This window comes from Phragmites australis, chromosome 5, assembly GCF_958298935.1.
Source record: "Phragmites australis chromosome 5, lpPhrAust1.1, whole genome shotgun sequence".
NCBI lineage: Eukaryota > Viridiplantae > Streptophyta > Magnoliopsida > Poales > Poaceae > Phragmites > Phragmites australis.
The window spans coordinates 43,709,020-43,732,623 of record NC_084925.1 but is presented as its reverse complement, the minus strand read 5'-3'; the positions used below and the strand labels follow the sequence as shown (position 1 = coordinate 43,732,623).

The following is a 23,604-nucleotide window of genomic DNA, read 5'->3' as shown; positions in this document are numbered from 1 at the left end:
GTCTCGCGCCCGCACCGCCCCGACGAAGCTGCGCGCGAAGGAGCAGCTACTCACTGCACATGTTACCTGGCTAGGCGCGTGGTTTCTCACTACCGTGCATGCGTGCGTTGCAGCCAGGGCCGGTACCGACCTTTTGGTGGCCCGGGCGAGGCAAAAAAAATAGAGGTCCTATATAACAATAATAATATTTTATTGTAATTATAAAACTGATTTTTAGCGGATCATAAGAAGACGAACCGCTATCTTGTAAATAGCCATAGAAATATTTATATTAGATGAGACCTCTTGCTTTTGGGGGGTCCAGGACGGTCGCCCGGCTGCCCTGCCCGAGGGCGGGCGCTTGCAGCGCAGCCTGCCCTGATCGATATGCCCCCGTTCAGTACGAGTTCGTACGTGCATGCGTCAAGCTTAGCTAGCTGGGGACAATGGCCCGTGCCCGTGCCCGTGCCCGTGCTTTTGCAGCTTTGCCCTTGCAATCGCACGTTTCGTACGGCGGAAGAGAGAGACTCGAAATCGAGCCTGGCATGTCGATCGACTGTTGAAGAGTGTGTTCGGTGGGCGGTGGCATGTGGATGGTATCTTTAGCCTAGGTTTGTTTTTTGTTTTTTTTTCTAGTTTTATCGCTGTTAAAAATTAGAAGTAAGAATAAACGAAGTTTTGAAGGAGTTAGAAATTTATTTTTAAGAAAGGTAAACTAAAACTAATAAACTTGTTTTGAGATGTTTTTTAAAATTTATATATAAAAAATAAAATTTATTATAAAACTAACAATTTATTTTAAAAATAAATTTTCAGCTAAACTAAAAACATAACTTTTAAAAAAACTTAAAAGTAAAAGACCAAACAAACAACATCTTCGTGTGGAACGGGATGGCCACTGCACCTGCACAGTAGGTTCCTGTACGTGGTCAGCCCATCGGCTGTTCACAGTTGAAAGTAATTAGCACATGTTTTAAGTAAGACTCAGGGATAGATCATGCGATGTCCCGGCTAGCTAGCTTATGACTGAGTGTGCTAATCATTCAGTGTGTATACTCCGTACTTAGTCTCAGGTTCTGTTATACCTAGCTGACAGTGACAGATGCAATAAAATCATGAAGGGGCTGATTTTCTTCTTCCACCACCGCATCTCATTCTTCTTCTCTTGCTAAAAAATAATAATTAGAGAGGCGGCTTAGAGACATGAAAAATAAATTTTATAAGTTCTGATCTTACGTATAGATTCTCGTAAAACAACGACACGTGTTATCTATCACTCAGGCACGCACTCACATAGGCTGTTAGATGAAAAGTAAATGACGTAGATAGGATATTTTTCTCAGAAAATCCTTATAAAATTTGCTTAGGGGTTGAGCCACTCCTTTGATCCGCCTCTGCTAGCTGGCGATGTACACAGAAGTCAACGATGTGGCATAGCTAGGCAATTGAGCGTGCGATCTTTTTAAAAAAAAAAAGGGGATTGGACCCGCGTCGCGAGCTTGGCGCCAACCAGCTGTAGCTTGTTGATGTGAACAAGCTTCTGAACACATGATTATTGGACTAGCTAGGTGATATATTGACTGTGGTACTAAGTAATCGAGTATATACGGAATTAAATTTGACCGGGCAGTTAGTCCAGATCAAGCTGCACAAGCAGCTCAGGAGTACTAACATGCTAGCTGAGCAAATCGCAGAAGTAGAAGAAGCTCAAGAACACATCCATATGCGTGCAGGTTGATCTAAAACTAATCACAAGCAGCAGAATGGCCGGACCAGTCTAGTTTGTACACCTGTGCAGCTCAGAATGATGATCGATCAATTCCCTTGTCATCAAACAAGCCGCGGCACGCGCCAGTTCTAATTATATATACATGTCATGTGTGCATGCATGCTGATGACTGATGCTGCTTATAACTTATCCACAGTTGAGTAAACTTTAAGCATGCCACCTGTCGCGAGAACCAGCTAGCAGCTGACATGCTGCGTGCGTAGGAATTAGTTCCTTTCCCCAATATCTTACTAGTATTTCCTTCTGAATTATTGCGAAACTAATGCAGTACGATCGATTGATGCTGTATTTGACAAAAAAATACCGGCAATATCAGCGTGACTTGAACAAGATCGTTATAAAAATGCACATTACACGCACGACTAAATGAGGTGAGACAAAAATTATTCGAGCTAATAATGCAGAGTCTGATGCGGCTGTGCCCTATAAATAAGTCATCCGACGCTGCACTTCGCACCAGCCGGTAGCCACACACACCCACCCCAGCTAGCTACTGCTTGCTGCATTCTTCGAACTTGCACTCCCAACCATCGACAACACGCATCAAAGAAAGAAACAGCAGCAGCGTCAGGTTGCCAGTTCGTTGCGACATGGTGAAGAACGCGCAGCTGCTTCAGGAGGCGGCGAGCAACGGCGCCGGCAATGCGGCGGCGAGGCAGGGCGCGGGGAAGGACTCGGGCTACGGCGGCAAGAGGCAGTACAAGGGCGTGCGGATGCGGAGCTGGGGGTCGTGGGTGTCGGAGATCCGGGCGCCGAACCAGAAGACGCGGATATGGCTCGGCTCCTACTCCACCGCCGAGGCCGCCGCGCGCGCCTACGACGCCGCGCTGCTCTGCCTCAAGGGCTCCGCCGCCGACCTCAACTTCCCCGTGCACCTCCCCTTCCACATCCCCGCCGCCGCCATGTCGCCCAAGTCCATCCAGCGCGTCGCCGCCGCGGCAGCCGCCAATGCCAGCTGCAGCCCGCTGCAGGCCGGCGCCACCGCCTCCTACTCCGCCGTTGCGGCCATCAACGCCACCACTCCGCCGTGCAGCTACGGCGACGCGTCCTCGGCCGTGAGCTCCCCGGAGACTGCGAACACTGACCAGTACTGCGAGATGGCGCAAGACGACTGCATGATGGGGGACGTGGACTACGGCGCGCTCGCGGACATCGAGGCCTTCTTCCAGTCGCCCAAGTGCATGGAGTACTGCATGATGGACCCATGCAGCACGTTCTTCGCGCCGGCGTCCATGGCGACGGACGCGGCCACCGAGTGGGAGGAGGAAGGTGAAATCAACCTCTGGGGCTTCTCCTCCCTCAACTGATCAGCTCAACCAAACATCAGCTCAGCGGTCAAGTCTCAAGTGATCATCGATCATTCATCAACTCTACACTGACATAATTAATTACTACTATTGCTAAGTACGTGACCAAGAATTGGTCACGGAGTAATAAGCATATATACGATTAAGGATTATTTGATTCATACATAAATGTAGTTAATTATTGCACTACCACTAGGCTAGTTGTGAAATGTGGGGGAACTCTCGTGGAGCTACATGTTTTAAGGCAGCTTTCCATGGAGTCAGCCTCCTCTCAGTTGCATGCCATATACTATGTGTTGAAACTGTCTCTCCAAGTTCAAGCAATGAATTACGATGTACTCGTACTTGTGCCCAAAGCATTGTCATCTTACTAGTTAATTATTGGATGATTTTATCTAGTAGACGCAGGATTTCTAGGATCCTTGTGACTGAATTTTTTGTGTGGGCCATATGTGCCTTATGGGCCCTTATGGTCTGCTGTATAGTGACAACCTCAGTACTTACACATCTAGGAGTATCTCTCTCGGAGAAATTGAGCATTAGGCTGAGGCCCTTGGAATTTAGGTTTCGTTCCTGTGGTAGAAAAGAAAAAAAAACAGAATTTGTTCCAAGAAAGAAAATCTGGTTCGAAAAAAAGAGGCTTCACCAGGGCCGTGAATATTCAGGCTGCGTTGCAAAACTACTGCTACTGTCACTAGATTTTAAGGATGGGTAACTCGCATAGGCGGCAATTGTTACTATCAAGTTTGGAGCATAGAGAATCAAGTACGTAGCATCTTCAGCAAGGAAGAATGGACTCGGTCAAAAACCCAAAAGCAGCAGAAAATTTCCTTTCTCTATCATGTAAAACAGCTAGTTTTTGCAACTGATTAGATGCTGCCAGACCAATCGGAGTTCATGGGACATGAAAGCGAGAGTTAAAAAAAGTGAGGAAAAAAACGCTTCTGAGTCAGCAATAGTTCGGAACCGGGTCCGTTTATGGATCGGGCAAAGCACCCGCTAGAACTCGTCCCGCACGGTCGCACCCAACCCGACCCGTCTGGCCCGCAACCTGCACCCTCGCATCGGCATCCGAGAAACAGAGACGTCCCGAGCCTCCCCCCTCCTCGTTCCCTGCCGCCGCCGCCGCCGCTAGCCATGGGGTACACCAAGGAACAGCTCCTCGCGCGCCTCCAGGTCGGTACCACCACCAGCGCCGCTTCTCCATCCCTTCTATCGCTCCCAACCTTCCTCGGGTTTCTTGTCCACGCCGGTTTCATGCCTCGGAGATCGACTGGATTGGCCCTCGTGGCTACTCTAGTCCTCCTGATTGTAGCATCAACGAGATGAGGTTGTCGAGCTTGATTTGTCGGGAATTAGCTATATCTTAGCGCAAGTGTAGTTGCGGTAAAACTTGGTTGTTATAAAAGGAGGGTTTCCCCCTTAATGTGCATATATCGAAGTGCGAAATTGCGCAGTTGTATTGCATGATTTCTAGATTTTTACTACATGTCGCGTCGTGGATGTTATAACCGAGGTTATTGAGCTTAGTTCGCTTTCTAGAATCACCGTGGAACGTGCCAGCTAGGGCTCAATTTGGTGTTCTTGTTTTCTGCAGGAGCTTAACATTGATTTCACGTGCTACGATCACCCTGTTGTGTTGACAGTCGTCGAACAGGTCTGTGAATCGAGGAGTCCATAGTTTGCTCTGCGATGGTTTCTGATGGATTATTGTGATTGCTAATCGATTTTTTTTATGCCAGGCCAAATATGTTGGTCATTTAGGAGGTGCTTTGAGTAAAAATTTACTTTTGAAGGTATGTGTGTTTCAACTGATGGACAGTGATTCTCTTGACTGACCCACCTGTGTTCATGCTTTAATATTTCTGAATTCTGAATTACAGGACAAGAAGCATCGGTTGTATGTTGTTTCTGCCCTCACTGACACCAAAGTTGACATGAAAAGTAGGCGACTTTCTTGATGATTATTCCGTTACTTATTTGGGCATTCCGTCGATTAATCTTGTTTTCGTTGCAAATCCTAGTTCTATCCCAGCGGCTTGGTTTGGGAAAAGGTGGTCTACGAATGGCTCCTGAGGAAAATTTGCTAGAAGTGCTTCAGGTCAACCGTTTATATGCTGTTTTAAAAACTTCAACAGTTTATCTTTTGGATTTAACCTTAATAATCATAGGAGTAATGAAGCACAAAGAGCACAATGCATCTTATGGTTCCATAATCCATATTCCTGAACATAAAGGGCGCATAAGTAGCGTCCTTTAGTTTGCCAGATTCACTGAAAAACATGCCAAGAGAGTTTGCTGCTATCTTTAGTTAAGTCAGGACCTCTTCTGGTTTTCTGTTGAGAGCTCCATCTGTGCATATGTACTCTTAATGCCGTTCATCCATTGGAATTTTACTTGCTTCAAGTAGATTAAGTCCAACGAAAGAACTGTCTGTTTGTATTTAAGGCGAGTTTTCCAGATGAAAATGTTTCTTAATATTGTTTATTTGGATCAACACATGAATGAAACTTATGTTTTTTTTACTTATTGTCATTTTTAGTTGTCGTTTTTCTCTTCATTTTCAGTGAGGAAATTACTTGGGCTTTCATGCATTAGCTGGCTTTAGTAGAGACTTGTAATTGGATAGCTCAGTTATTCTAATTTAAGTCACTACTTTTCTCCTTAAAACTTGCTAATGTGATTTTCTCCTTTATTATGGCCAGGTGCCTTTAGGGTGTGTTACTCCCTTTGCGTTAATAAATGAGTCTGCAAGGTATGGAGTCTCACTTTGACTGTATGACTGACACTGTCTCTTTTCTTTATCAATTATAGTATCTTTTGGTTGATGGAAATCTATTAGCAGCCATAATTTTTTCTCAACTGTGATATGATAGTGGGAGTCTAGGCCATCAATTTATTAGTCATATTTCTGACAGTCAAATAGGATATCATGAGCACTGTTCAATTGCTGGTTCCCTAAATGGTAAACAGCTATATTGTGAGGATAGTGGGCTCATGTTATCTTATCATGAGCATGACTGTTTGTTTTACTCCAATCTGTGTGTTTTACTGCGAGGATTAGAAATGTCACTGACGAAAGTTATCCTGCTTGAGCATTTAAAATCTTTCCTTTTCTTTTCAAAATGCTTTGTTTTTCACATCCTCGATACTTCTATTTCACAATAGAGATAATCTACTCTGAAGTACTGTTTCATGCTATATTTCTATTGCCTCTTTGAGAAATCTGTTTAACTGATTCGTACAATTGTGTTTTTGTGAGCAGTGCCGTTTCACTATTACTTGATCAAGGTTTCAAGTCTAAACAAAGCTGTTACTTCCATCCACTGACAAATGATGTGACAATTGGTATGGTTCAGAATACTTTACTGATGGCGTTCCATTACTTTAACTGCTGATAATTCATAGTTACTGCCATAGTGGAATGCACACTCTATGTTAGTCGCCCGTGATGCCAGACAGTCCACACCTCTGTGGAAGTAACGCAAATGATATCCTAGCCTGGCTAATGTTATATATCCTTTAGCAAAAAGAAAGGAACACTTCCACTTGACCTTTGATTGCTTTACTTTATCTCAGCTCTTAGCTCAAGCAATCTGGACAAGTTTCTCATCTCCATTGGGAAGCAGCCAGCTTATGTGGACTTAGAGGTAATACTTGGATCATCATGGTAGGTTTTCATTTTTATATTGGAGAGATATTCTGATATTTTTGTTTTGATGCAGGCTTCACCAGCTGTGGGTAAGGATAATCCTCCTGATCTAGCACATCTTGTGCCATCTGGTGTCCTGAATTCCTCAGAACAACCAGTTGAGAACGTGACACCTACTAATGTTCTTCATCAAAATAATGTGCCCAAAGCGACAGGTGAGCTATTAATACATACCATACTTCTTTCATGTTTCATCTCCTTGCTGTGCAGTTATTTGCTTTCTCTTCTATATATGAATGATGCTGGCAATTCTCAGTTGTAGGGTGTTATGTTGAATCAACAAAATCTTAATGATTTGGGCACCTTGTTGGTCTCACATTTGTTTGGATCGTCGGTTAGTTTTTAGTATGTACTATATATGACAGGGAAAGAAAAGTGTTCGGTAGCACTAGCACAGTAGCATGTCTTTTATTGGGGAATCTGAACTATGCCTGAACATCATGCTCAGCCTGTCAAGAGCTCTGTACTAGGTCAAGGTTCCTTGGCAGTAAGATAATGTTTATTATTGCCTTCAAAGCAAACTAACACTAAGTTTGTGATCTATGGTCCATACTCTGGCTGCCAACGAAAAGAACGTATCATGTAGCACCTGTCACGACTCACGAGATAATTATAGGGATTCACCTAATGACTTAAACAATCCTGTTCAGCGATTGAAGTGGTCAATTGTGGTCTTGGGAGAATAAACGAATTACTTGTTGGTATATTCTGGTACTTGACATGTAGTGTCTTATGTACCTGGAATTGTGTCACGAATTGTTTTACTATACAATCTCGATGATCATTTCTAGAATGAATTTGGCTTCTGAGAAACAATTGATTAGTTTGTATTCTTTAGCCTTAGCTCATAGACATCATAGCACAAGGAGGATGCCACAATTTTTGTTGCATATGTTGGGCCTATGCTTACAAACATGCATCCTATTTGCAACTTCTCCTGACATAATTTGTCCATGATCAGAAGTGAAGGCTAAGCCCAAAATTCAGAGCAAGAGCGCAGAAAAGTCGCAGAGCAAAGTAGACAAACCTAATAACGGTACCAGTGTTGAAAAAATTGTAAATGATGTGTTTGGCATCATCTCCCCATTGTTCCTGGATGAGGTAATCCAATGAGCTTATCTGCAATAGCCTTCTTTTGTAATATCTGCTCTTTGTGTCGATAAATATTGCCCTGCAGGTATCAAAGAAATTGAATGTTAAGAAGGAAGAGCTTTCTTTGATCTTAGATTTAGATGGCTTAAAGGGACGAGCTGCTCCTGATTTGGAGAGTGTAACGGTTAGTTTCTCTACTACTGTTTTTAGGAAGACCTGCTCAAATCATTCCGTACATGATACATTATACATATTCATATCTTGGTTTACTCTAAAATGTAATTAGGGACTATTTAAATTATGGGTGCTGCAAAAAGGGCAATGCATGGTAGAGAGTCGGCTCCCCCCTCTCCCTTATATTTCCTTCTACCATTGAAAATTTCCAACTAAAGTTGAAATAATAGCTCATATGCAATGTAACTTAACTTCATTTCTGCGTTACTGCCTAAAGGCTATACATTGAGTAATACCGATATCTCCTTGTGCCTGTTGAAAAAACTATTAAGTCATGAGAGTTTATTTGGCAACATTTGTTAGGGGTCATTGTCCCATGTTCAAGCAGGAGGGAAACATGAGTAAATTTGCTGTCCCATCCTTGAATAGACATGGTCTGGTCTGGAAAATAGATGATTAACCTGTCTGTAAAGCTTCATTATGCATTTCAACACATTTGTGAACAACTTTGGTCCAATACAATAGGATAAAACTGGTACAACTTGATTATTTGGTGATATATTTGCAGTTGTATTTAGATTTACTCAACACGCGTGACCTATGCATTTAACGTTGATAAGCATGACTTACTAGGATGTTTTCCTTGCAGACGAGTCTGAAGAATGCATCATACACCGCAGGGTTTCATGCTGGTTTCGAGACCATGCGCAATGGGGGTTTAAACAGCCTACCCTCTCGGAAATAAATTGGATAATTTAGTACAAGAGACGAGAATCTGATTTACATTTTCCTATGTTCTTGACTATTAAATGATATTTTCGGGTTTGTTCAATTGTTTTCCGAGGAGCTGAGAGAAGAATGAGGAAAAAAATCACCATTCCCTGCCGTGTTCTATAGAGCATATATTTTTTACAGGATTCTGCAACTCACTCTGCCAACTTTGGACACACCCCATAGAAACGTCTAGCTGCATCTTCAGAAATCAGTGTTACCATGATACATACAACAGCCACTGTACATTGAGCCTGACTTCAATTTGGCATGCTCCTTTAGTCCTTTTACTATTGTGCATCATTACATACCCTTTACAGCGGGTTCGATTTCATCTTCACATCAGACTTCCACCATTCCTTTTCAACTTGCGGAACATTGTCAGGGCGCCATGAATTACCTTTTGCCAACAAACCACTGAGTTGCCACAATTTTCTGTTCGATTGCATTCCTGAAGTAGGGGGAATAGGCGATCAGATCACTTAACTGAGCAGACAGAGGGAGGCACTCTTCCCTTAGCTTGATGACATCTCCATGAGAAGAGCTTAGATAAGGAACAGAGAGCGCCACCAAGCGTAGAATGCTGAAAGCAAATGCAAGATGAGAAACAACTCGAAACCAGCACCAAGTTAGTTAGACAGCAAGTGAAATCCACGCGATCGAATAACTTTGCGTGCTCCTCCATTTTGTCGTTGTACATCGTTGATGCATACATGTTTTGAGCTTTCCTCAGACGAAGAACGAGAAGAGGAAAACACAGGTTGCCACAAGAACAAAAGACTGGAGTGCCGTCATGTCATCACCGTCGGCGTCGGCCGCCTCATGCCTCCCGCGCCGCCCGTGCTCCCACGCGTCGTCGGGGTCGTCCAGCCCGCGCGAGAACGACCCCCACCGGGTCGTCGTCGGGGGCTCTCTCTCCCGCTCCCTGTTCCTGCCGCTGCCGCGAGGTGCGGCGTGGCTGCTGCCGTTGGACGCGGCGCCGGGCAGCTGGTACCGGCAGACCGGGCAGGAGTTGTGGAGGCGGAGCCACGGAACGATGCAGTCGGAGTGGTACACGTGCTTGCACGGCAGCTGGCCCGCGGCCTCCCCGAGCTCGAAGTCCTCCTTGCACACGGGGCACTGCGATCCGTCCGAGAGGTGGGCACCGGAAATCCGCACCGTTGGGAGCGAGTCGATGGCCGAGGACGGCGCCGGCGCCAGCCCCGGCCGGTCGTTCTGGGTGAGCTCCTCGATGAGGCCGTTAAGGTTGCGCCCCGTGAAGTAGTCCCCCGGGTCGATGGCCGGGGGCGTGGACGGCCGCCGCGCCATCGGCGGCGGCGGCGGGGAGGGGATGCGTCGACGAGGCGGCACCGGTGCAGGAGCCCGCGCCGGCGCGGGTGCGGTGGTCGGCCCCCCACCGTATATTACCAAGCGGCGCGGGTGGCCGTCGTACTGGTTCTGCGGGTGGAACGGGTGCGGGAGGAAGTGCGGTGGCGGGAGCGCGGGGCGCGGCGGCGGGTCGATCTCGTGGAGGAAGCAGCCGAAGCAGCGCGGGCAGAAGACGTCGGTGGCCGGGTAGGAGATGATGCGGAGCGCGCGGCCGCACTGGTAGCACCAGTACATGCGGCACGCCCGGTGCCGCGCGCCGCCGTACTGCGCGGGCGTCGTCGTCGACACGGCGGTGGGACGGATCACGGATCAGCTGGGGGGTTGCTCTGTAGGCTTGCGAAGGTAGCGTCGGGGTTGTGCATGAAAGGACGCTGGTTTTAATGCAATGCAGTTGATTGATTGGGCCGGAGAAATTGAGGCATGGATGGGAAAGGATGGCTTTGCGGGGGGACGAAAGCGATTCTCCGGCGAGGTGAGTTCGTAGGGCGCGTGCCGTTTTCGGCTTCGGCGCGGGTGACTTGAGCGTGGTGCCAAAGTGCGCGTTGCTTGCCGGCACGGAGGATGGAGATGGCGCGAGTGGTGAACTAACTGTGGACGGTTGGTTAGTTTGGGCGTGGGAAGGAAGGCAAAACAAAAGACAGTTGGACGCGAGATGGGCCTGGCCCGAGTTGACTCTTCCTGGAGCTAGACTCGAGAGTCTCAGATGGTTGCGGCCTCTATCTTCTGTGATGCGTGGGTCAGCCCATCCCGGCCTCAGCATGCCGGGGCCGAATCTTGTAAAAGGGTCGAGCTCTTGGGCCAGCTTGGTTGGTCACCGACACCGGTGGATTTGCCAAATTGCAATTTTCCATCCGAATGAATCCTTCGTGCATCCTCAGGTGCGCCAAGCAACAAATTGGACGTGGTCTTGAGTGGAGGTCGATCGGGTGGCCCGAGCCAGCGGCAGCTTGTGCCGTAGCGCAGTACTCGGCCCGGTACCGCTGTGAATATTCACCTGCATACTCTGAACCCTCTCTCCGGAAAAAAATCTCTGGATGCGTGCTCCAAAACTACGCCTTTGCCAGAACCGAACGATGGTTCGGTTGGCTTGGTGCGATGTTGTTCGTCCAGCCCTTATGGTTTCGATCTAGATCGCAACTCGTGCATCTCGTTATTTTTTTTTTCAGTTGGGTTCATATTAGGTTAGAGTATACATGCTTGCACGTTTAGTGATATTGTACGTTCTTGCGGAACTTGAGACCTTGAGCCTCTCAATCCTTTTTTAACATGTGTATAGACAAGCACGCGTGTATATGCGTATAGTGTGAGGGTAAAGTACGTAGATAGTGTGCGTCCCTTATGTAATATCTGAAAAAATATGTTTTTACAGCACTAGGTGGATATCCGCTAACTGTCCCAAAAATCCACCTCAAAACTAACCAAGGACACCATAGCTGAACTTTCCTCAACCGAGAGCGAGTGGAGATTGCTAGGCGCATGCAACCGCTCGAGTCAGCCAACTGCACCATGGTCGTGTGCGCCTCTAACCTGCGTCATCCAGGTGAGCCATGCGCCACCAGTGAGGACCGAAGCGATGTCCTCGCTGAGCTGGCAACATCCGTCGATACATCACCGATGAGAATCAAAGTGATACCCCCGATCGAGCCGGCAACCACCGTCGATGTGACGCCGACGAGGAATGTTTGATTTACGTTCTGCGGTATTTGTTCACAACTACTTGTGTTGTCGGCATGAATCAATTCATTAGGTTGTTTTTCCATGAATCTTGATACGATTTGTTAGTTCTAACTTCTATGGATATTCATGCATATCTCCTGTTTGTGTTTGTTGAAATGTCATTCCCTGATTTTTGTTGTGTATTGTTAATTGTAACTTCTATTGGTGGTCATGAAAATCCCTAATGTATTAATAAAGACATTACAACATGAAGTACTTGAATTGGAGATTAAAGCATTCAATCTTCATGCTGGAATTGAACATTACCGCTACGTTTCCTCTGTTCTTATTTTTCATAGGTTTTCCTATCTATATGCACTTCCTTTCTATATTTCAGCAGCATTATGCTTTTATAGGTTATTTCAGAAGGAAGCTAGTACTGTCCATACTACAGATGCAATATTTGTAACTTGAGTGCTACGAGTGGCAGATCATTTTGGATGCATTAGAAATAGGGCCCATCAGCTTATCAGCTGACCAAAAGGATATGTTGGCTTTGCAGCAGGGGTCAATTTTCTTGTTCATGCTGTTTCAAAGAAGTATGCAACATATGTTTACTGATACCTAATATCTATATGGATGGTGCAATTAACTAAAATTCTCATTTGGCATTATAGATTATGAGTTTCGTCAAACCAGTTGCATCTATCAAGGGACTATCTGTGTATCAGTTATGTTGTCTCAAGGGAGGACGCATCTGGCTCGACAGTGGAGGAGCAGGAAGAGATTTCACAGCTACTTTTGTCATCAAGGTTGTGGTTTGTGCAACAATACAAAGACCAATTAGTAGCAATTGATCCGTCTAGTTCGGCCAACCAGTGCAAACTCCGAATCTGCTAGCCTTAAAGGATGAGCTTCCTTGAAAAACTTTGTAATTTTCAGTTGTCAGTTTGGCTACATTATTTTGTTTAGTTTTGTGTTATAGCCCTTTTGAGCCTGGCAATTCTATATAAGCTCCACACTTGTATGTATCATGATTGCAAAATGCACTAGTTTATGTATGAAATGTCTATATTGTAAGTCATAAAACAATGCAAATGGAAAAATTACAATTCATCAAAGGTGTCTACTCCTTAAATGTTGTATTATTTGGTACTTCATCAAATTTAATTTTCTAGTAGAGGGCCACGCTCTGGCATCTTGATCAACTCCGAGAAGGGGCGGAGCTAGGCCTGGCTAAAGACCTAGACCACATCTAGGCATCGGCCCATCAAAGTCCGATGGTTTATTGGAGCTCCAGGAGAATTAAGGGTAGAATACGAGCCACGACCTGAACCATGACCTTGACTGCCCTAGTGGGAGCTCCGCCCCTGACTCCAAGTAAAAGACTTATATATCCTCCTTGAGTCATATGAGCAATTGTGGTCGAAGAATCCCCATAAGTATTGGCAGAATTTTTTTTATTGTAATACTAGCATTGGTGCTTGCATCAAGTGATCCCTGTGCCAAACAAATACAAAATTTTTCATAACAAAATAGATGCAAGCTAATGAGTTATTGTAAGGCAATAACAAGCCTAGTTGATGTTTCTTACCATCAATTGCTTTTGGATATTCTCTGCCTTGTATGCTATTTGTTGCATTCCCTGGATTTTCTCTTACAATTTAGATATGTAAAAGCGAAGCAAAATTGTAATTAGCTATACGATGAGAAAATGACATGTGTACATGGGTAGCACTACCCTTCATTTCATTGGCGGCGACGGCCTGGATGATCTCAACGGTGCTAGCTTGCTCGACGAATAACGATCTCATCGGGGAACTGGTGCACAAGGAAGCTCGTGCCTAGATGGTCCTGGCGGCGCGTCACATGTCATAGGATTCACTGCATACGAGGATGATTAGGGTTTAGGAAAGTAATAATTTGTGCTGAAATTCCTTTGTACTTGGCTACATGCCCTGAGGAAAGTTGCGCTCGGCTGATAAGCACTTGGCTGCATGCACGACCTCGGCTCGCTCTCGGCTAGGAAAATTCAGCTGATGTCCTTGGTCAGCTTTGAGATTGGTTCTGCAGAGGCATGGTTTTGGAGCAGGCATCTAGAGATTTTTCCCCTCTCTTAGGCAAGGCGTCACGCATCACGGGCATGAGGAAAATATAAAAGGAAAAGAGAAGAGGATGCATGTAATTTCGCATAAGTAGTTAAATGCTCACCATTTCAACATATAAATAATAAATTACATGTACAAATTCAAAATCCAGAAGGTTTTCCGTGCATCATGATAAAAAAGAGTGGTGAGATATATTGAGATAGAAAGAACAACAAAGGTGAAAAGCACTCCCATAATTGCACATTTGCTCTTTCCCGATTCAAAAATAGTGAAGTTTATTCTATCTGAAGAATTGTAAAATTTAATTTGAACTTATTCTTTCATACTTAGACATTTTAGACAAATATAAAAATAATCAGTTCACACTAGGATTCCAAGCACCAACCAAACCCTTCCACGGGCACTGAGACGAGATCCTCTAAGACTAAGGCCAACCGATTCCCTTCACGACTTAGATTCTCGTTGTGAAAAGATTTTAGTTCCCTTTAGCACTCCAACGGTTTTACTTCACGGTTCCCGTCACGAAGGGATTACCAGTGTTATTCCCTCTAGAACGGGATTATCTCTCATTTCCTTTCGTAATTCCCCTCGAGAGAAATTATTGTAGATGAAAGAAAATAAAAATAATGAGAAAAAAAGAATTAAGAAGATAACAAAATGAAGATAATATAATTAGGAGTGATCTAACATACTACGTGCAGCCGACAAAAAGACCGATGCCCTAGCAAGTTGGAAACCTCCCATTCCCATTCCCCTCCGCCGCCTCGTCAAATTCACGGGACCGGGAGAGCTCTCAGAAAGCGCCCACCAAACGCCCACGCGAGGGACGACGTGCCCTCCGAGTCTCTCGGCGGCGATGGCGCTCTCCGACCGCTCCCGCGAGTCGCTCCTTCCGAGCTTCCTCTACGCCTCCACGGTGCGCTCCTTCACCGGCGGCGCCGCGCGCCTACCTGTATCCGCCCCGGCGCCGGCCGCGTCTGGAGGAGCAGGCGGCTCGCCGTTCTCGATCCAGGCGCCCAAGGAGAAGATCGAGATGTACTCGCCGGCGTTCTACGCAGCCTGCACGGCCGGAGGGATCGCCAGCTGCGGGCTCACCCACACGGCCGTCACGCCGCTCGACCTCGTCAAGTGCAACATGCAGGTGAGCGGGCAGCGGCCTAGATCTGTGGGTTCGATGCTTCCTGGGGCTCCATTTCGGTAGCATTTCGCGCGGATCTGGTGGTGTTTGGTTGGTCCCGTCCGTGGGTTTGTAGTTGTGGACTTCTGATATCCATTTATGCGCTTCGTGATCTGATGCGTAAATCTAGCTACATCCTGCGTCACTATACATGTAGTTTTGCTTGTTGTTAACATCGGTGGTTTGCTTTTTACTCCAGGGGCGTTCTTCGCTGGTTCAAACGTGCTTGATGCTCCATCTTTAGTTGGTGTAGAAGTTGATGAATAGTACCGCTTGGTAGCTGAGTAGCTGTTGAGTGAATTGCGATTGTAGCAGGCACCCGTCTGAGTTTATTAGTTGCTTCAAGCCGATTTATGAAGGTGTGGCTAGACCTGTGAATTTGATCACTGTGCTGCCTGTGAATAGCTGTTAATGTTAACATCGGTAGTGTTTTTTTTGTATTGACATGCTCGTTGTTGGTCCCATCAATTGGTGCTCTTTGTTTACCCAGTACTGGAATTGATGACTAGGAAATGCTTTGTCTTGAACAAAATTGTGATTGTAGTCAGCACAGCTATCAGCATTTCCATCATTATAATTTTTTTGTCTTCCCAGACCCTCACTGATGCCATTTGATTGTGATACAATCTAAACTGATGAATGTGTAGTTTTATGGCTATCAAGTAGGTTGATGCGGGATCAGGTTTGGAACCCAATGAACCATAATTTGTGGAGAGCACTGCTGCACGTACAACCATTTTAGTACAACTTAGGATCCAATGGCTAAAATTACTTGGATGGAAGCTCATAAATGCATCGGATGGTTTAAATGCATGGTTGTACTCGAGCTGTACTCAAATGGTTGTACATGAAGCATTTCCCATTTGTGAATTGTGACAGTTGTCTTGTTTGTTCCATCAGGTTTGATTTCAATTGAATCTGTGACTAAACTTGCGAGTACTTGCCACTTACGCATGTATTTTATGCTATTTTGTTCCAGTAGGGGAAGTAATGCAACTAGCAATGGAACTGACCTCTGAGGATTTTTACCAATTTAATTCCTACTGCGAACCACTGTTTTTTATTGTAACCTTGATATCTACTTGAATTTGGTGTTTGCTTACTTTCTAGTTTTGCCAACCCCTCTCAAACTTCACTCCCTGTTTAGTGGGGTGTGATTAGTTTTGTTTCTCTACTATGATATGCAATGAATAGTTTGAGATGGTTAGGTAGATAGACAGTATATATTTGTTGACTGATTCATAGTGCGAGTAGCAATTGATTCCATGTTTGAATTAGGGATTTTGGACATAACAAGCTTTGGTCGTTTTTTTTCCAGATTGATCCAGCGAAATACAAGAGCATCACATCTGGATTTGGTGTCCTGTTAAAGGAGCAAGGGGCTAGGGGCTTCTTCAGGGGATGGGTGCCTACCTTGCTTGGTTACAGTGCTCAGGGGGCTTGCAAGTTCGGCTTCTACGAGTTCTTTAAGAAGTATTACTCAGATATTGCAGGGCCTGAGTATGCCCAGAAGTACAAGACTCTAATCTACCTCGCAGGGTCTGCTTCTGCTGAGGTGATTGCTGATGTGGCTCTCTGCCCCTTTGAAGCTGTGAAGGTACGTGTGCAGACACAACCTGGATTCGCTCGTGGGTTGAGTGATGGGCTCCCCAAGTTTGTCCGATCTGAGGGTGCTCTTGGGTAAGTAAATATGCTGACTCAAAATCATCATGATTTGACACTGTTTCTGGTCCTCTCTCCTCTGCGCTAACAGCTCTTATTGTTTAATAATTTTAGGCTCTACAAGGGAATTGTTCCTCTCTGGGGTCGTCAGATTCCTTGTAAGTACATATCTGTTGCCATCTTGTTGCAGTAATATTTTGTTTTTAACTTTATTTGCATTTAGTAACTGTTACAAAAAATTGTGGATCACTTTGAAACCAGAAGCTCCAAAACTGTTCCAAACTTGATGCCTTGTGAACTGACCATTTTTTTTGTGCATTGGTGGTCACAGCAAGCATTTCAGCTTTATGATAATTCTCTACCATGCTGTATTCGGTGTGTTACTCTTAGGTTTTATAATTTTTTCATCCGCTTTATAGACTTTTCTCTACTTCATTCTTTTTAGTGATTCTCTCTGTAGTTGCAAGGAATGTTTGCATTCCAAGTTGACCTTTCTCATAAAATCAATGGCATTGACACATCGTTCGTGACACATACCCTTTATTGTAGTCTGTATCGGAACTAAAATATATTGACCTAGTCAACTTTTGTCTATTGCATGCAAATGGCTACACAGCACATGGCGCTAATAAGAAGAGAATCCATGCCACTCTGTTTCAGTGTTATATCTTTAAGTTTCAGCACTTTGAATGTTGTAGTTGTCTATCAAGCATGAGTTTGGTGGAGGTTTACTCCCCTCAAGTCAAGTGCTTCCTAGATTGTTCCATACCTTTTGTTTAGGGATGCAGAATTGCGGATCACCAATCTTCATTTAGCGCTTGGTAGTCCCCTGTATATTTCTTTATAACAGGAATTTCATTGTCTTACCATATCATGGACTGTCCACAGTAGCAGCTGTAGGCATGACATTTCCTCTAAGCAGAATTTGGGATAGCCTTAGGGGACTAAACTTATCATGTCTGTTTCTTTCTAACTAAATGACTATATTATGGCTTCATGGTACTTGTATTACATGCTTTGTTTTTAGCTTGTTATATATAAGCTATGTTCTCATGTTATAAGTTGTACTCGCCTGTTGAATGCTTCCATGATGTGTTCAGATACCATGATGAAGTTTGCTTCCTTTGAGACCATTGTTGAGCTTATCTACAAGCATGCTGTTCCCATTCCAAAGTCTGAGTGCAGCAAGTCTTTCCAGTTGGGTATCAGCTTTGCTGGTGGTTACGTTGCTGGTGTCTTCTGTGCTATTGTTTCTCATCCGGCAGATAACCTCGTCTCTTTCCTGAACAATGCCAAGGGGGCTACAGTGGGTGATGTAAGCATATTCGAGCTACTACCTCAACTTTATCTTGTTACTGTTACTAGCTGTTGGTTGATTATATGTTGTTGCTGTATTCGGGCAGGCTGTTAAGAAGCTTGGTCTTTGGGGTCTTTTCACCAGAGGACTTCCTCTTCGTATTGTCATGATCGGTTCCCTTACTGGTGCTCAGTGGGGAATTTATGATGCTTTCAAAGTCATGGTTGGACTGTGAGTATCTCACCTGCTTTCTGATTAACCACCGCAACAGCCAAATTCTTCTGATAGATCACCCGTTGATGATTCATTTTGTTTCCTTTTTCAGCCCAACAACTGGTGGTGTTACACCCGCACCCGCTGCTACTGCAGAGGCTGAATTGAAAGCCAGCGCTTGATTTTTCTGCTAAGATGCTATTCCCCGAGATCATATACGGTGGATGAGATTGTATCAATTACCTGAGAGCTTAGTACCCAAATCTTTTGGTTTTTCTTAACGGATGATCCGTCTGTCATCCTTTTGATGAGAGGAACTCATTAAACAGGTGATGTAGGTCTTTTTTGCCCCCGTAAAAGTTGATGCTTGATACATAATAATTTGTAGGACAGCACTGCTGTTAGAGCGCAGGTTTTGTTACCACCTGTACTGAGGAATACTCACACCATGGTGTTTCCTGAAAGCATAAACCACTTTTGGAGCTCTTCATTTTGTGATATCATGATGTGTAAATGCCATTTACGCCCTGTTAGTTTGGGTTTCTACCCAGCTTCTAGCCTGTAGAAGCCAAAAGTCCAAAAAAAAACTGAGCATTCCATCCCCACCCAACTCTGCTCCTGAGCATCTTGGCGAGAGACAGCTAGGGTTGCTAATATGCTTCATAGTAGTCGAAGGAATAAGGACCTGTTTGGTAGAGCTTCTCCTGATTCAAATTCTCTAAAAGAATTGATTCTCTGAAGAAGTGATTCTGTGGCTGAAAGTGATTCTTAATGATTCTCTAGAATAAACTTTATGAATTAGGAGAATCAGCGTGGTCAGTTCTTCAGGAGAATCTACTTTTTTCAGCTCCTCAGCTTCTAGTTCATTTCAGTGAATCAGGAGAAGTGATTCACTCAGGGAGCTAAAGTTAAATTCTGCCGTTTGGCAGAGCTCCTCCAGATTCAGCTCAGAAGCTGAATCTGGAGCTCTGCCAAACGAGTCCTAAGCTAGCGAGGAGATCCGGCGAGCCGCTCAAGGATCTTCCTCGCCCGTCCGCTCCCAAATCTTTGCTCTAGCGTGCAGCCGGCCCACCATTCGCCATGTATAATTTTTATGGGAAATTTTCCGCCTGTGTTCAATCGGTAACGCTTCCGGTTCTAAGATTACGGCTTGGTTTGGGATGGTTCTAATTCGCGCACGAGCAAGCGAACGAGCGCCCTTGTCCCAACAGCTAAACGACAGGGCGTCAATCTCCGCCTCCCTATTTCTTTCTTGCCTCCGGCGATCCTATATCGGCATGCTCATCCCCGCTCCATCCTCCATCTCTGGTGACTCCATGTTGCCTGCTGTGTCTGCCTCTGCCTTCCTCCTCGCCTCAACGACGCAAGATTGGGCGCGCGTGGAACAGAATTCTCGTTTAGTTTGGGGTTTGTCGCTTTGCATTCTTGCCTCGTGTGTTGCGTCGCCAGTCGAATTGCTGTCCTCTGGGCTGGAGCAGCTCCTCAGGTGATCCAAATCTTGTTGCACTCCAATTCGTCATATTAGCTATGGATTTCCTTGCCTCGAGGGTGTGGTGCGCTGCTAAGTGCTAATCCATCCATCCACAACATGTTAGAATGTGGTTTACTATGACTGTGAAACTTTCTTGAATAAATCAGCTCAAAGACAACTAATTATATCAGGTTATGATTGGGTCATCAAAATTTTGAATAGTCTCAAGTCTTGTTACAAAATGTTTAGAATGAACATACTAATTTTTAATAGTTTGTATTACACGTTCAAACTATGGTTTAATCAACTACTAGTATGACTTATATTGAATATTTAGGAATATTTTTATGGATTCTCGGTGATCCACAATCTATTAGTCAATTTGACGATCAATTTGAGAGGTCTATAAAGACTATCAGTAGAAAGTTGCACATATATTGTCTTGTGTTAATTGTCTTGTTGTGAATATTATCAAATCAAGAGATCTAGAGTCTAGACAAGTGCATCCACGACTTGAAGATACCCATTTTTAGCCACACTTTAATCATTGCATATGAGCAATAGATGTAACTTATATTTGTGTTACTGTGTCTTTCATCTGAGATGTTTGCACATGTTGGTCGGTATTGATATAATACTCAGAATGTCTTGGCTATATATGGCTTGGATATGAGGTTCATTTTTTTTGGCTGGATAACCAGGTTCGATGCATGACACAAGATTATGTATTTAATGATGTCTTAAACAAATATGGGGATAAGTTCACATCCCCTCCTGAAGGTATTCAATGGTTGCCCGTGTTTTATGTTAATGAAAGTATTTACCTGAGTTTCATATCGTCATCACTATTTCTAACGCTATATGTTTTATGTTTAGGAGAGTATTATCTTGTCAATTCAGGCTATTCTAATCGGAAGGGTCTACTATCTCCATACAAGGGAGAGGTACTATTTATCTAAGTTTTGATGGGGCCTAGGTTCTAGGGGTAAAAAAAAAGTGTTTAACCATTTGTATTAATTACTTCGCAAATTGATAGAGAGATTATTCGGTGTTTTGAAGATGAAGTGGAGAATATTATTGAAGTTGCCTGGTTATTCAATGCGGAAGTAATCTAATATTATCATTGCATGCATAGCTCTTCGTAACCTTATTCGAGGTAGTGCTTCAAGATATGATCTGTTTTAGAGATGTTATCAAGATGAAAACTACATCTCAAATGTTTCTCGAGCATCGTCGTTTGAACCAAGTACACTAGGACATGAGGAGAGCAATATGAATGCTTTTTTGATAGTACTACTAATGCTTTGATGGCCATAAGAGAATAGGCTAGATGATACATTCCTTGTCATCATTTTGTACTTGATCACAACATATTTTTGGGACTCATGCATATTTCAGAAATTTACAATATATGGATCATCAACTATTTACGTTTCCAATAATACTAGTTAAATGTACATACACTTTATATATAAGTTTTTCTCCCTAAATATTCATAACAGCCACTAAAACAGTTTATAAAAACAGATACATTCACTCTAAATAGCTAGACGCATTACGTTGCACATTTTATTTAGCTTAAAAGTCATTAGCCAGGCTATCAAAAAGTAGGATTACCAAATAGTCATAGCTTTTACAGAAGTAGCTTTTAAAAAAATAGCACCCTACAAGGTCAAAAGCTAAAAAAAAATCTTAGTCCAAACAAATAGGGCCTTAGTAGCAGCCAACACTACTAGCAGTGATGGCTAATATGTAGCCATCTGTAGCCTGATGCAACCTTTTCAATTGCTTTGTGATAGATTGTTTTTCTTCTTCTTTCTTTTCTTTTTTCTTTTTTCCCTTTTTCTTCTTCTTTAGAATAGGAGGCTACAAAGGGCCTTGCCCTGGGGTGATAGATTGTTATATGCCAACAAATCTTCCGTTTGCTTAAAAGTGGTTAGTGACATGGTCTCTGGATTTTGGGGTTGTGTTACGAACTCTAGTTTTGGACCAACCATCCGAACCTGACTCGTTTTCGTTCTGGATTAAGACATATGCTCAAACTAGATATTAATCTCATAAAAGGTACCATTAAATCATATCGAGTCAAGCAAAGCAGGAAAAACAATAAAAAAGAGCAGAACAATGCGCTCGTAGAAGTAGACGTGTAATCGAGATACTAGCACCCTAATCTACATGGATCCAGATCACTAGCACATGCCACAGATCCACCATAAAAAATTGGCAAGCCAGCAAGAGAATAAGGCAGATAAGACATAAAATCAACCACACAACGAAGGGACTACCGGATCTATGCACAAATTGAGAAGGCAGGTAAGGGATTCACCAAATCCAAACGCAATCGAACAACTCACCTCTCATCTACGCGTGCGATGGTGCTGAGCTCGCCGCCGTTGCGCCTTACTTGGCCTCCCACGGACGGGTGCTCATCGGAGGAGAGGAAAGAGAGGGGCCGGTGGTGGAACAACAGGATGTGGTGGCTGAGGAGAGGGAGATGTGAGATGAAAACCCTAGCTAACAAGGAGGCTGAGGGGAGGGGTAACCTTATCGCACCTTGTGGTGGGCCTAGTTGCACTAGCAGATGCAGGAAAAAAAAATGCATCCATCGACCTATCTTAAGAGTGACACTCGGTTTGGGCATTCCCCATACCTAGCCCAAAACAACATCTCCTCCGATGCTACCTCTACATTGGACTATTCTCAACTCAGCATTTCCTATCATCAATGTCTTGTACCTCTTCATTGACACAAGCAATTAACAAAGTAATAGCCCACTTGCTTGAGTTGAGAATAGAAGTGCCATATTTGGTTCGTGTATAAGTTTATTATGTTTAAGGTTACTCATACATAAGATTTTTATATAGCTGTTTGGTTAAGTGCTATAATGATAATGAGTCACACTCTGTTAGTCTTTTGGCTCACACGTCATATACTTAATTTTTTTTTGACTAACTTTATAATATTTATGACTAAAATTTTTTAGCCACACTTTTATAGTAAATCATGTTTATCTTACATTTAATATAATAAATTTAGATACAAACCAAACATATATATATATATATATATATATATATATATATATATATATATATATATATATATATATATATATATATATATATATATATATATATATATATATATATATAGAGAGAGAGAGAGAGAGTTTTACTCTACTGGCCCGTACGTCAATTGCGAGCATGCGAGCGCGTATGTGAGCTGCGCGCCATCTCCGCGAGATCTGGGAGGCGTATGCACGTGAATCGTGCGCGCTGGAGAAAGAAATCGTCGTGGGCCGGCCGGCGTGAGAGGAGGCAGCATGAATGCAAATGCATCACGCATGTTCCTCTAAAAAAGAATGCATCACGCATTCCATGGCTCTGCTCGAGCTCTGCTTTGCAAGGTTGTAAGCGCGTGCTTCCTGTTGGAACTGACCAAAGGGCACACGTCTTCCATACGTTAGTGTGAACAAAATTAATAATAGAACGCCACCGGAATAAGTCGAAGAGAATTGGTGTTGGAGATCAGCAGCTGGTGCCATTGTGCTTCGCTTCCAAAGGACAATCATTTGAGATCTTGTCTTACTAAAAAAATAAATTTAAGTGAATCTAACAAGCAGTTACGGATCCAGAGCTATGAAATAGACAACTTCCCTATTCTTCCTCTTTCTCTTAGAGTTTCTATCTTTCTCAATCTCTTTCTCTCTCTCATCATCCATGACCAAAGAATAGGGGGAGGGGGCTTCCAAGTGCTCCCGGTGGATCCCCGCCGCTCTTAACAAGACATGGTGATCCTAAAGGGCATTTTGGTGTTTCGTTCGCTCTA

General features: G+C 44.0%; 4 protein-coding genes across 5 annotated transcripts; 3 read left to right on the top strand and 1 right to left on the bottom strand.

Annotated features, from left to right (window-relative positions):
* The first annotated feature begins 2,187 nt into the window (after window positions 1-2,187).
* LOC133917728 (ethylene-responsive transcription factor ERF014-like) lies at window positions 2,188-3,419 on the top strand. Its single transcript, XM_062361591.1, has one exon. The coding sequence runs from the start codon at window positions 2,359-2,361 to the stop codon at window positions 3,073-3,075; it is 717 nt and encodes a 238-aa protein (XP_062217575.1). The 5' UTR covers window positions 2,188-2,358; the 3' UTR covers window positions 3,076-3,419.
* A 693-nt stretch (window positions 3,420-4,112) lies between these two features.
* LOC133919878 (uncharacterized) lies at window positions 4,113-8,967 on the top strand. Of its 2 annotated transcripts, none has more exons than XM_062364426.1 (12): window positions 4,113-4,251; window positions 4,673-4,732; window positions 4,818-4,871; window positions 4,959-5,019; window positions 5,100-5,176; window positions 5,781-5,830; window positions 6,341-6,423; window positions 6,655-6,725; window positions 6,801-6,942; window positions 7,752-7,888; window positions 7,965-8,063; window positions 8,703-8,967. In XM_062364426.1, the coding sequence occupies exons 1-12, from the start codon at window positions 4,213-4,215 to the stop codon at window positions 8,796-8,798; spliced, it is 969 nt and encodes a 322-aa protein (XP_062220410.1). In that variant the 5' UTR covers window positions 4,113-4,212; the 3' UTR covers window positions 8,799-8,967. The 2 variants fall into 2 exon arrangements, with proteins under 2 accessions (XP_062220410.1, XP_062220409.1); XM_062364425.1 differs by having other exon boundaries at window positions 7,749-7,888; window positions 8,703-8,930.
* Window positions 8,968-9,324: 357 nt separating this feature from the next.
* LOC133919879 (E3 ubiquitin-protein ligase RZF1-like) lies at window positions 9,325-10,501 on the bottom strand (the record flags this gene model as incomplete). Its single annotated transcript, XM_062364427.1, has 1 exon — window positions 9,325-10,501. A coding segment is annotated over one exon (948 nt), but the record flags the coding sequence as incomplete, so codon positions are not given.
* A 4,158-nt stretch (window positions 10,502-14,659) lies between these two features.
* LOC133919877 (mitochondrial phosphate carrier protein 3, mitochondrial-like) lies at window positions 14,660-18,795 on the top strand. The gene is made up of 6 exons (XM_062364424.1): window positions 14,660-15,097; window positions 16,452-16,813; window positions 16,910-16,953; window positions 17,896-18,110; window positions 18,199-18,323; window positions 18,418-18,795. The coding sequence occupies exons 1-6, from the start codon at window positions 14,813-14,815 to the stop codon at window positions 18,485-18,487; spliced, it is 1,101 nt and encodes a 366-aa protein (XP_062220408.1). The 5' UTR covers window positions 14,660-14,812; the 3' UTR covers window positions 18,488-18,795.
* The last annotated feature ends 4,809 nt before the right edge of the window (window positions 18,796-23,604 follow it).